A 13,954-nucleotide genomic window follows, 5' to 3' on the forward strand; every position below is an offset into this window, starting at 1 on the left:
GTTGTAAAATAAGTTTTTATTATTATTATTTCTTAATAATATTGGAAATAAACAATGGTAAAATGGGAATATATTTAGGTTCACAAAATTAGTTTTTGAAAAAATATATTGAGTTTTTTTTTGTAGTTTAAGTAAATACTTCAGAAATTATTAATTATAGAGCCTTGACATTTTTATTAAACATTCATATTGAAATTTTATTGACAAGGTGTATTTTTCCAAATTTTTGACTTTTATTTATCTATTTATAGACATTTTAAATATTCTTTTAGTTTTTTTTTTGTTACATGTAGATAATATTTTGTTTTTTAGCCTAAAACCTTTAAAATGTATTGCCAGGTTTCTCATTTTTATTAGAATGTGAAGTTCAAGTTTTCACTAAATTTGTCGATATCACTTAACAATTGCAAAATAATTTGTGGTTAAGAACGTACGACGTACCTGTTACCTATGCCTAGTTTTCAATTTGAGAGATTAGGTTTTAAAATGTATTGGAAAGTTAACCTCATAACTCACTTGAGTTGTTCATTCATAAAATAAAAAAAAGACAATAGGTACTGCACATTCTAAATGTTTTGTTTCAATCTTTAGGGATAGACACTGTTCGACCCTTCTCATTCGTCACAATTGGTTTTCCGTGTATACCATTGCCTATTATTTATCATTGAATTAAAAATTAACACATATATTGCAGTGACCTACTCATTAACGAAATACATTCGGAACCTACTATACATCAGATATGAGTTCACTGGGGTTTTTTTTTATTCGATTCTTGAGTGGTTATTATAATATGATAATGGACATTCAAAACCAGTAAGTACTAATCAAACCAGTATAGGCAATGGCCAATGCCATTGACTTATTATCCAGTTTGCATTTAGAGTTTTTTTTTTACTTTTTTATGTTTGTTCACAACATTTTAAGATTAAAATACTTTAACTTGGTTAAATATGTTCAGTTTTGTTTTTAAATCATGAAGATTTCCTAATTTTTGACTTATCTTATCGTATTCTAGATACTACTCATAATATTAAATGTAGGCGCATCTACTTCTAACATCTAAATATGTGTCCATGAATTTAAATGATTTGTTTCAAAATGTATCAACAATTTGTATAAATAATACGCACTACTGCGCTATAGTGCACTACTACGCAGTATTTTATTTGAATATAATGAAGTTGGCATTTATAATAATAAAGAGTAGTATTATATTGTGTATGATGTTATTAAAAAATCCAAAAAAACCGGTCGGTTGCTACACCATACAATAGTATATATATATATAAGTTGTATTTTATAATATTTAAATAAATACGTCGTGTTTTATTATCGAACGTGATAGGATTAGATTTGGTATTTGAAATAAACAATTAGCTGTTGTAAATTGTGATATTTTGAACTAAAGATTAATGTATTTTCATTTAGAATGATTGTTATTGTATTTGGAAATATAGTTTGAGATCAGAAATATGTGATTCGAATTTTTATTGCAAAACAAAACAAAACATAATATTTAAGTAATTAAGTTACTGGCTGCGCTGTCAAAGTAATGCACAAGCATATAGGGAGGGGGGAAGTATCTAGTTCGGTGAATTTGTATGAGTCCATAATACTAACTCAAATTAATTTTAGTTAGACCAAATGAATTATGTATTATTAGGGTTGTTCCCACAAAAAAGTAAATAAAACGGGAGACGGAAATCGAAGAATAAAATTACTAAAATAAGGAATAGTCCAGTAAATCGACCCTATTCAAAAATGTAAAACATTCATAAGTTCCAAGGATTTATATTAAACTGAATATAAGTACCAACAACATTCTACCTTTAAGTGAAAAATAACAGACGAGGGAAGTTCCTATCTAAAGTTTATTTTTCCCTAAAACAATTGAAAAATATCAAAAATACAGACTAGGTAATAGGTACATAGACATCCGTCAAAGTTGCTAAATTATTTTAAACATGTTTCTGTCTGACCGCCTAAGTTCAGAAACTTTTTTCATCATACTCAATAACTATTAATTTATAATTGAATTAAAATTGAGTACATCCATTTGTGATGTACAAAATAATTTATTAGGCTATTAATATTATATTCAGAATTAGATTAAGAATTAAGTAGGCTATTAAGTTCATAAATACATTTGCACTCAATGTCCGCACGACCCATCCAACATTCAGCAGATTTAAAAATACTTATATTTGCATATTTATTTAAATGTTAATATGATCTGAAAGTGTCAAGTGTTACACAAACAATTTTACGTAATACAATTTAAAGCTTTATAAATAAAAAATTAATTACATTTGAATATTTGCAGTATAATTTTTTATAATACAATATATTATAACAATATTTTACTACATTAATGGCCAATGCCATTAGGTTTATTCTTGCAATAGTTTTCTATTAATTATTATGATAAAATAAAATATTATAAATTAGTTGATTTAAGATGCATGAAATGTATAGTGATGAAAACAAATATTATTTTTGTAAATTTTTTAATATTCCTGCCCTAATTTTTTTCCTTTAATTCGATCAGTGGTATAACTATACGGAGAAGGTGCGATAGGGTGATCGCTCTTCCGGTCTACCGCTTATAGACCGTGTAGACCCCCCGTATTTTTTTACGTACCTAGCTAATTCTAATAATATTATGTAATTGTTTATATGGTACCGATATATTAAAGTAAAATAGACATATTTGCTGGAAATAGAAAATTGTATATAAGTAGTACAGAATTCCATAATATCATACACATTTTTATGAAACATCACTTTTGAAGAACCTTTGGATCCGCTACTGAGCCGGCCTTGATTATAACAAGTAGTAACTACCTATTGGGAATAAAGACCTCCATATTTTCTATATTTTAATGATAAACATGTCTACTCTAGCGTACATTATATATACATATATTATATATAACGTACGCTATTTACATATGCGAAATATACTTATATAATATATAAATATAAAGCATGTGTAAATGTAGGTAAGATTAATATAGAACCTTTAATATTCAATTTTTAGTTTATGGTTTAATGACTGACTACTATTATAAGTATTTTTGTATTAAACCAATAAATAATGTTATTATATAATACTTGAAAAGATAGTACCTAATACCTATTGGCTATTAGTAAGTAACAGCTACTTAACACACCAATTATTGTTTGTAAGTTTGAATTAAATTATTATGAATACAAATCTTTATACCTACATATTATATAATCAGTTCATTTAATTTTGTGTCTTATATGTATTTATAGAACTTCGTCAAAAAAAAAAATTTTAATTTGGTCTGTTTTTGATTTAAAAATATAGTCTGAAATATTACAAGTTGTGATAATATGTCAAATATATATCATGTATAAAAATACAAAAAAAAAATAATTGCACATTAAAAAAATATACATCTCATTTAATTTAAAAATATTCTCGCATGTATGGGTTTCAACTTATAGCTTAAGGTTTATACACCAAATCAAGTCACAAATAAATATATTTTGAAAAACTATCTGTAGGTTTAGGCCAACCGATGTAGATTGTAGAGGCAGTATAGGAAATTTGAAGTAGACTACTAGACTATATATATAATATAAAATTAATTCATGAAGTGTTCAAACTAGTTGTTTTTGAGTATTATCCTTTTCTTTGTGTAGTATATTTTCAGACACCAAAGCCATTTCGCCATCGTTATTAAATACAAACAACGATGAATATCTTGGGGCGCTTTCTACCACGTCTTCGTATTTAGGCGGAGATTCTAATTCCTATACAAACAAAACATATCGTTAGTTAATTTAATTAATTAACACGTATTGGAAAAACTCAGACACGGGCACACACCACACACAAATATTCGACAGGTAACCTAACCTACCTATACCTATATAGGCTACATTTAACAAAACGCCGTCGCCGTGGCATGTTATATAATGAAGTAGACTGTGGCATTATTATCTTATCCCTATTGTAAATTTGTCGATTTTATGTGAATTGTTCCAACTATGATGTATGAATATTTGTAAAAAGCAATTGTTAATGGTATTGTCATTATTCTAGAAGAGAGAGGATATATTTTTTTACTATATAGGTCCCTTATTGTTAGTACAATGACATCATCAACAACAGTTGGTAACAACTATTACTGACAGTAAACGTAAAGTTTTAAAAACAGTATAGGTATGAGAATGCTAACTGTTATCAAAATGTACAGTTTCGAGAAAAATCGATTTGAAGTTTGAATCGAAGATATTTTAAATAGTCCTTTGCCTTTGCGTTTGAAACTAAAAACTTAAATACTTGCAAATATACTTTGCAGTTTCCAATATGACTTTTTCAAAGATTATATAATAATAAAACCATCTTAAGCCCAAGACGTTAGACTTGTGTCTTGTGGTTTTTGACAATCTTTTTAAGTAGAAGCAAGACTCAAATTTTGAGATGTATTGCAAACATAAATTAATTTTAAGACAGCCATATACTAAAATATTGCAGTATTGAATTTAATGTTGTGGCTGAAATATCACAAACTACACCACCACAATTCTAAATATTGCGGTTAAGCACTCAATATATCACACGATAATAAGATTTTATTTAGTGTAAGAAACGCCACAAATCGAAATGAGGAAGTGCTGAATTTTGACTCCAGTGATTAATTGGATAAATTAAAATAACCACATGTACTGCTAAAACGTAGATATGGCTCTCTTACTTTGAAAATGAGCTAAAAATTAAATAGTCCAATAGGTACTAACACATATTTTTGGTGGCTAAATGAAAAATGATAATGAATGCTATTTTTTCACTATTCGATAGTATAGTCATCAATTTTGAGTTGTGGCATAATTTTGTTCTAGAACCCTAGAGGTGTGATTGTTGTCGATGTACGAATGTACTAAGCTTTTCTACAATTGATTTTAAATCCCAGAGTTAAGTTTCGTGATCGAGTTTAGAGGATGGGGAAAACTGTTGTCCCAAAATTAAAAAATTGAATCAACCAACTGAAAGATTATAATTTATTATGGGTGATCACTGACTGCACACCCATACTTAGAGGGTCGTAGGCAATTATTATTTTTATAGGTAACTTATAAGTTATAAGTTATAAATAATTCATCAATCAAATAGTGTATAGACAGTGTGTTAAACTTGTGAGTTGTGACTCATAGAATGTACAACGTGTAACAAAAGACGTATCCGTCTTATATATTACATGCAGGTAGATAAATTTGTGTATTACTTAAGTAGTATTAAATTAACAAATTATAAAATAAATATTTTTGGGACCTCATTCGTTTTTATTCTATTCTATTCAGTATGATTCTATATTAAATATTTTGTACACGTTTTAGTATTTTAATTTTGTTCATTATCTAACTGGTATGATAATTTTTAACGGATTAAATTATTGTTAAATTTAAAACTATAGTAGCGAAATTCGGGAAACATTCAACCATAATATTGTACGTAAATATAATATAACACTTTCAACATATTTAACTCAATGGAATGTCGACGTAATCATCTTGTTTTCAATGATAATTTAAAAATTGTGACTTTCTGAATCTTTTTAAGGAATTTCTAACTTCTACATATCAAATTTTTCAACAGACTTTTAGAATTTTTAGTTCAGACATGTATGTAATAAATATATATTGAGCACATCAAGATCGAACCACTCAAATTGTTAAAACTATTCACACTGAAATCATAATGTTATTTCATTCATATTATGAAATCTGAAAAATCTTCTAGATATTCAGCTTTCTATAACACTCCAACCCTACTTTGACAAAAATATAAAATTCTGGAATGCCACCGTCCCAATTCGTAACTGATCAGAATATCCAAATGATATTATAATCTGTTTTAAAGCATTACAATATTATATAATAATGCTATATTAAATATTGGTGTACATCCAATTGATAATTTAATTCTGAATATTCCATGGATATTGCAGGTAATAGACAGACACTTGTTGTAAGACGTAAACAAAATAAAATAATCTATAATATTTAAAAAATTAATCTCGTCTGGCAGTCTCAGACGCGTTAAATTATTATATTTTTCAAGGCGTTTTTTTTATCAGAGTAAATATAATACTAGTAGTAAAAAACTATATCAAGTTTTTTTTTAAATATTATAATAATATATAATAAAATATAAATTACCATATTAATGTAATAAAAAAACTAGTTGTGTACACCGCGACCGGGGTAAATAAATTAACAACTATATGACAAACGAATCGTGTTTGTTTCGGGACATGATTAATTGGTCAGAAATTGCAATTTCTCTGTTAACGTCTTATTAATGATATGCGATAAACAAAACATATACGTTTCGATTACAATAATTATTACTGCTGGCGAGTAATACCATTGATTATAATAAATATACCAAAGCGTACCAGCTATACAGTATACTTAATACTTATACTCAGTCAATGGTAATACACTCGGGAAAGCGATTTCAGCGATGTACTTTTGGTCCCTAATAATGACTTGACCCATTTAAGTACAGAGTGAGCCGAATATCGAATAACTCTATATAGATAGATGGCCAGAGGGGTGCATCAGGTGGGTGCTTTCGGTGCACCTGATAACGTTTATAATTAGAATGGGTGGTCGCGGCTGGGTAGTGGTAGCTGCCGGCATCTATAGGCTATATAACAGCGACGTGGAAATTATATCACATTAATAATTATACTGATTGGACTTCAAAAGTATTTGAAGTATTTATATTTTTACACATATTTATACAATTTTTCCTACATCGAGAATAATAACTACCAATACGTAATAGGCAATATTATTTTTTTTTATGTTACATATAGGTACTTATATAGTATAAAAACGAATGAAAGTACCTATATAACATTAAAAAAAATAATATTACATATTAGGAATAAGTAGTTATTATTCTTGATGTAGGAAAATTGTATAAATATGTGTTTATATTGTATTAAAAAAAAATGATTTAAGTACCTTGGCAATGATTTTCTAATGATTTAAATTGCGTAAGACTTAAGAAGAGCCGATAAAACTACATCACCCGAAACCTTCAAGCCGGATTCGCCGCAGCTACGTCGCGTGTCGTGTCGTCCGAGGGCGTGGTAACTATATACTATATAGTTACAACTGATAACCAATACGGTTTAAAAGTTGAGCTGTATTCAATTCTTGGTATACTCGGTTGCAACTTGGTCATTATACATGATACCAAAAAATGAATGTCAAATCACAATGGTATCTGATCAACACGACGCGACACACGACTTAGCTGCGAATAATAATGAACTACCTATGAAGTTTTGTGTTTTTTTTTCGACGCGCTACATGCTCACCGTGTCTAGGATCCTCTTCTTGCGTTTCTCGATCATTTTCATCACCATGATCGTGGGGCTGATGATCAACATGATCACCGCTATCGCGATCATCACGACGCCGGCCACCACGGCGGGCGCGCCGTTTTCGTCGAACGATTTTTCCACCACCGCAGGCGTCCCGTGCTGATGGTGGCCGGTGGCCGTGGCCGCTGGTGATGTCGCGTTGCTGTCGCCGAACGCCGAGCCCGAACCGCCGTACGACGACGACGACGACGACGACGACGCCGGCGGTTGCTGCGAGGCGGCGTTCACCTGGTTCAGGCCCCTTCGCAACAGCATTGCGCTAACCGTACACCAAGCGATCACCTGCGACACCATGACCAAGTACTTGGCCAACGCGTTACCGTTGATCGGCATCACGCTCGCTGTTCTGTTTCCCCGCAAACGTTGCTGTCCATCGTTTCTGCAAAAATCGAAAAATGTACGATGAGTATATGCATACTGCATCACCTCCGCCCATATTATGTACTTTTTGAGTAGTTGAGTAACCCACATACCCACATGACGCGATGTCTTCGTAGACAATTTTACGTTTTCTACAATCCATTTTATTCTGTTATTTTTAAAATAAATTACAGTGATTTGACCGTACACATTACACCGTACCTACTCTTCGTATCGAGTATAAAATACAATATTTATAGTTGCGATTATTATCTAAGGCGACTCCGTAGGCTTTTATTGATATTATAATTATTTCGAAGCAAGTTACGATCTCTTGAAAATGTAGTTTTAAAATGCTCATTATACTTGCTGCGTAATTAAAATAGCAATAAAAGTCTCCGAGATGCCCTGGATTATTATCCAATAGTATTACAATAATATTGCCTTCAGATTATATGATAAGTCAATCAAATATAGTCAATTTGCTCAAATTTTATTAAGAAAAAATAAACAGAGTAAAATGGAGTATTGTGCTTCTAAAGTTTGCTATATGTTGAATGCTCGTAAGACGAACACGAGCGGACGACGAAATAAAATGCTGGTGTGAAGTCCTCTTAAGTAACTCAAGTCTCAAGTTATATAATATTAAATAAAATAATGTACGCGTATATCATGAATTTATGTATATAATATTATAATATATTCTCATCAATTTTCGAACTTACAAATATCAATTTGTATTTTCTATACTGTGTAAAAATGTAGTATTATTTTCATCTTCATCAATAATCAGCTGGTAGGTAGGTATAGTTATATAGATTGTCGGGCTAGTTTTTCAACCAGTTTTTATTACATCACATATCGTGTTTTTAGCCAACATTTTATGTGCTTTATTTTTATCGTTTTTTTCGGCGTCACAACAAATATTTTATCTTTGCAGGTAGTTCCTCATCAGTCGACCATTATTTGTACATATTTACACATATTTGAATTTCTACGTCTTTTATTTTTAATTCATTCTTAACGATAATATAGATTTCATACTCTAATGCCTAGACGTCTAACTGAGTTCACACCGCGCCGGCCACATCCCCAATGTCTCTATTTAATATTAATTTATTTTTATGATAAGAGCTAAACGGCGTTTTTTGATATACATGACTACGAATGGGGCTATAATTAAAAAATATAAAAAAAAAAAATTCAAAATTATTCAAAAAAATAATAATTTGAATAATTTAAATGAAAAATTATCTCTGCATTGTTAACTAATTTTAAGCTTATCATTCTTATATTAAAAAAAGAATTATCTTAGCTTTACATATCGAGCAGTAAATATAATGATTTGGAATAAATTAATACAAGTATTGCATCGACACAAGTATTTCCGTTTTTAAACGCACGTCGTGTGCCATTGCATTGAAATTTGTATCTTGCCATGTATAACTTATAATACATTTATAATGCAAGTTAATAAGTGTTTTACTACTATAAATTCCTATCTATGCAGGTTACTATAACTTATGACGACTTGAACTCTACTATATACATTAATACTTTAATTGGATCAACAACTGTGTATAAACTATAAAGTTACAAATATATATTGTAGTAGTTTGACTATTTGTAAAGCCTCTACCATAATGGTGCACCTATAGATTAATTATTTTACTGCAGGGAGGGAAACCATTATCATTCAATTTAATACAAATTGATCATTCAATTTGACACGTGCCCAGTAAAAAATATTTATCTCAATATGAAGTTTACAGCCAGAAAATAATAAAATATTATTGACAGTATTACGTCTTAAGTATAAGGTATTCAGAAAATTAGATCCAGACTTTTAAGGCATTTAGTTATGAACAACTTTCAACTCCCGTTTAACGAGTGACGGATAACATCAAAATAAAATAATCTCGAAATAATTAAAATTGTGCAATTAATTCAACTCAGTGTTATTAGACTAATTTCATATTTCAACACGTTTCGACGTTGGACAATATCATTGTATCCAAATACATTTACTTTATAGTGAAAATGAACGTTTATTATTCGTATACTTGTGTTGCTGAATATTCAAATCATCACAATTTAAAATTTAAAATTAAAGTAACGTCCTGCTTTTCTGGGTTAAGAATAAAAATCATTGTATACTAATTATATTACACACATATCTGGCCTGATATGAATATACAATTTACCATGATATAATTTATATAAGCTCGATGAAAAATTTCATCTGGAGGCTTCAACCATATCGATTTTTGAATAGTTATATTATCTAAACCGAATATAATACCTACACCAATACCTAAAGGATTGTTCTTTAACCACGTTTGAAATAGCAATAATCGAATATTATATTTATCAGTGAAGCTATTCAGTAGACTGCTTTTTTTTCAACAAAGACTTTTGTGGAACAAATGTTGTATGTATTTATTGTATTTTTATCTAGAGGGTGGTATCCATTAGTGCACCCCTACCCCTTTCTAGTAGGAGTACGAACCCTCCAGGAGTCTACAAGATTGTACAGTAGAGGGATTTACCTACCTAAACCTAGTGGCTAGCACTATAATAGTGCTTGTACCGATTGCGCAAGATATGGTTGTCATTAGTTTTCGATTGAACGTTCCCATATAATATTATATAGTGATTCGTGGTTTCCGGCCCTCTTGGTCGTTGCCTTCTTATCAGTACAATACTACCTATAGTGACTAGTCTGAACATGTAACGACCGTGGAAGCCGTGATTGACATTATAATATAATATAATATTCTAGATTGTAATCGCCTCGGCTTTGAAATCCGAATCACGTGTGTGGTTTGTTTGCAAAATATACGAACGTGTATTCATGTCCTTGACTTTTTCAATAACGCGCGGACGAGCACTGCGCAGTCACGACTCGCGAGGAACAACAACGAAATAATAAACAATAGATACCTCACACCTTATACCTTCTAATGCAATAAAAATAAAAATAAATCGTAATTATATAATAATAAAGGAAACCTCAAACTTTCATTGACATTACCATCATACCTTTTTTTCAGACGACCTCGCTGCTCGATCCTTCGCGTTACTTATTCTAACCGAATATCTAAATATTTTAAATTCTTCAGGTGGTCGAACGGATACCGCCGTGCACCTCGTATGAGTTTGTGGTTTGTTTCATACTTACAAATTCAATAATTATATTATAATAAAGCGACAATGACGATTTATACCATCAGCAACGACAACATCACGCTATAACGACGACACAATAAATGGTTCACAACATTATCATTTACGATTTATCATATACAATACGCATGTTTGTACAAATATTACAAATATCATGTATCATACCTACTTAAATATTATTCAACGTATATGCGTACAAAACAACAACTCAAAATTTTACAATGAAATCGTATGGATTCTAAATTGTGTCAATGTCGGTAATTTGTCAAAAAGTGTATTAACATCATTTCGATAATATATTTTTAATCGAATCCATTTTGTGTCATTTGTAAACACCAAACATATTTACAGTAAAAGTCGCAATTACTTTTTTGGATAACTAATTAGTATAATATAATATATTGTAATTATTCAATCATAAATTAAATAAAAATGTCCTTTAACAAACTATTGATAAGACTTTAGTACGGAATGAGCTTTGTAAGTTTTGACGTCAGTCATCCCGTTGTACCGGTGCACAAATATTATTAAATTATTTATATTTTTATACAATTATAATAGCGGAATATTGCGGAATTCAATTTTTGTAATCGTATATATTATCGTCGATACTGTTAAACATTTTTAATGTTTTTAATGGATGTGGCTTATGGTGGTGTTAATTATGGAGTATAATTATTAATTACATATCATTATACATTTAATTTATAACGGTGAATGACAAATATTTATTGACTTGAATAATTTGTTACAATTAACAACACTTATTGATGTTTAGTAAATTTCATTATTACAAGTGAAAATAAAAGTAAAACTTAAAATTATGTTTTTAATCAAATAATTATTTTTAAATACTGTTTCTGTTATATTAGTAATGAAAAATATCGATCAATTAATCGATACATTTTAAATGAATAATAGTCAATATAATTGCACTTAAGAAGATATATTCATAGTCAGAATGTTATGTTAGTATTGTACATACAATATTTTAACAAATGGTTTTGGAAATTATGATTTATAATAAATATTATTAAGCATACAGTTATTATTAGTTACATTTATTAAAAATCTTAAATAAGTATGTTTCCATCGACAAATAATGGGCAACCAATATTATTAATCTGATCTCATCACACATTTTTAACGAAAAAGAATTATTTTAACCACTGAAAGAAATGAAATCATTTTTAGAAGAAAAAAATATTGTTTTCCTTTAACGGCTGTATACAACAATACAAAAGTACAAAAATAATTTGCGATCAATTGTCCTACTCCTCGTCACACCATATCGTTAACTTGATATAGTATCATCGTGAATCATTGTATAATAATGTGGCCGATGCTGTTGATTAATTGAAACAATATATATCCTTACAGTTCTTTAATTAATGTATAGAGTATAATATACTGACATTCGAACGAATAGTCAACGAAAAAGAGAAATGTCCACAGAAAAAAAAAATCACTTGATTACTACTTACTTACTGATAAAAGCTAGTATAAAATGGATACAGAAATATATACTTACTATTCAAACTAGGCGAGTGAAGAAAATAATTTGGTTGTGCGTTTATCATGTTATTGTTAATTATTTTATTGACATTTGCGAATCCACATTGATACTGTACACGAGCACGGTTCGATTTTTGTCACTATATCATATTATTATTGAAAATACTCAATCAAACTCATCTCAGCGTGCAATGTGCTGATGTCTGCTGGAAGAACATATAATATAAACTGCGCACAGAAACGTCCATGAGTCACTAAAACCGGCAATTTAATATTTTAGCGTACAACCTTAGTCGTTCCTATATTGTGAGCCACTATAATAGTGTTTATTGTTTTTTTCCCCCGATGCTGACGAATTATTGTATACGCAGTGTAGCCTCTATTGATTTCTTAACTGTGCATAGATTCTCTGCGCTTTTGCTCAAATCATTTTCTTGTAGGCATATCGATCACATCAATTTTCTTCAATAATTTTACACAATGTAATAAATAATTCGTGCATTGTATGAATTGAGAAAACATAATATTATTGTTTTGTATTTTTCGGGAAGGGGAGATTTAATTTTATTTTTACAGCGCCTGATGAAGATAACAAATATCTTTAATATTGTATTATAATTATTATTAAGATGTAAAACTGTATTGTGTAAACTTAGATTAAGGGGTTAAATACTTCATAATTCAACTCCCCCACCCTCGTAAATGCGCCATTTCTCAGTGAAGCACAAAATAAAACATGTGTTATTATAATAATTGTCATTCAACATAAATTCACAAATCTTTTATGAATTTCATTACATTTTTTCTTACAGTATGTATAAATTCATATAATTATAATATTTTGTTACCAGGTAATAAGCATTTTTTTTAAAATTCGTAACGTTGCAATAAGATAATATTTTTATGTTATTATTGTTTAGTTATATACATAATAATTTATAAAATATAGTCGACAGTCATCTAGTTTTAAACATGATATTATATAAAATACCAAACTGGTAAATTTAATCTTGCTTATGTAGATATTGTAGATATTTATAGCTATTGCAACTATCGCAACTATTGCTATGTGCAACCTTATATCTTAGATTCTGAGCGGAGCGATGAATGTATTGATTTTACAATGATGTGTGTTTTTAAATTTCTTTTTCTTATTTTTTATGTCTATTCTCGGTTTCTTGCAGTAGAAGTGGTTCGATTTTCTTCAACAGCAACTTTTCTGGTAGGAAAGTGAATCTAGTTGGTGCGTTCGGGAGGTCAAAATTTAAAATTCCCAATAGTTTTCAAAAGCAACAGAAAAAACAAACAAAAAAATTAAGGAAAAACGGGAATTTTTACTTAAAAACATTTTTCGAAAAAATCGATTTTGGTTTAAAATTTAGTAACTCTAACAAAAATGATAGTAGATTCCTAAAATTTTCATTGAATTTTTGTGTAAGCATTTTCTATACACCATA

General features: G+C 29.4%; 2 protein-coding genes across 2 annotated transcripts in view; one reads left to right on the forward strand and one right to left on the reverse strand.

Annotated features, from left to right (window-relative positions):
• LOC111032126 (2,3-bisphosphoglycerate-dependent phosphoglycerate mutase-like) overlaps positions 1-13,954 on the forward strand; it is a 41,514-nt gene that overhangs the window by 4,468 nt on the left and 23,092 nt on the right. The gene's annotated exons all lie outside the window — the stretch shown is intronic.
• LOC111032145 lies at positions 3,407-12,825 on the reverse strand. The gene is made up of 3 exons (XM_022312377.1): positions 12,514-12,825; positions 7,371-7,815; positions 3,407-3,786 (listed from the first exon to the last, which is right to left on the reverse strand). The coding sequence occupies exons 2-3, from the start codon at positions 7,767-7,769 to the stop codon at positions 3,634-3,636; spliced, it is 552 nt and encodes a 183-aa protein (XP_022168069.1). The 5' UTR covers positions 7,770-7,815; positions 12,514-12,825; the 3' UTR covers positions 3,407-3,633.

The sequence above is a fragment of the Myzus persicae genome, unplaced genomic scaffold, assembly GCF_001856785.1.
Source record: "Myzus persicae strain clone G006 unplaced genomic scaffold, MPER_G0061.0, whole genome shotgun sequence".
In the NCBI taxonomy this organism is placed as follows: domain Eukaryota; kingdom Metazoa; phylum Arthropoda; class Insecta; order Hemiptera; family Aphididae; genus Myzus; species Myzus persicae.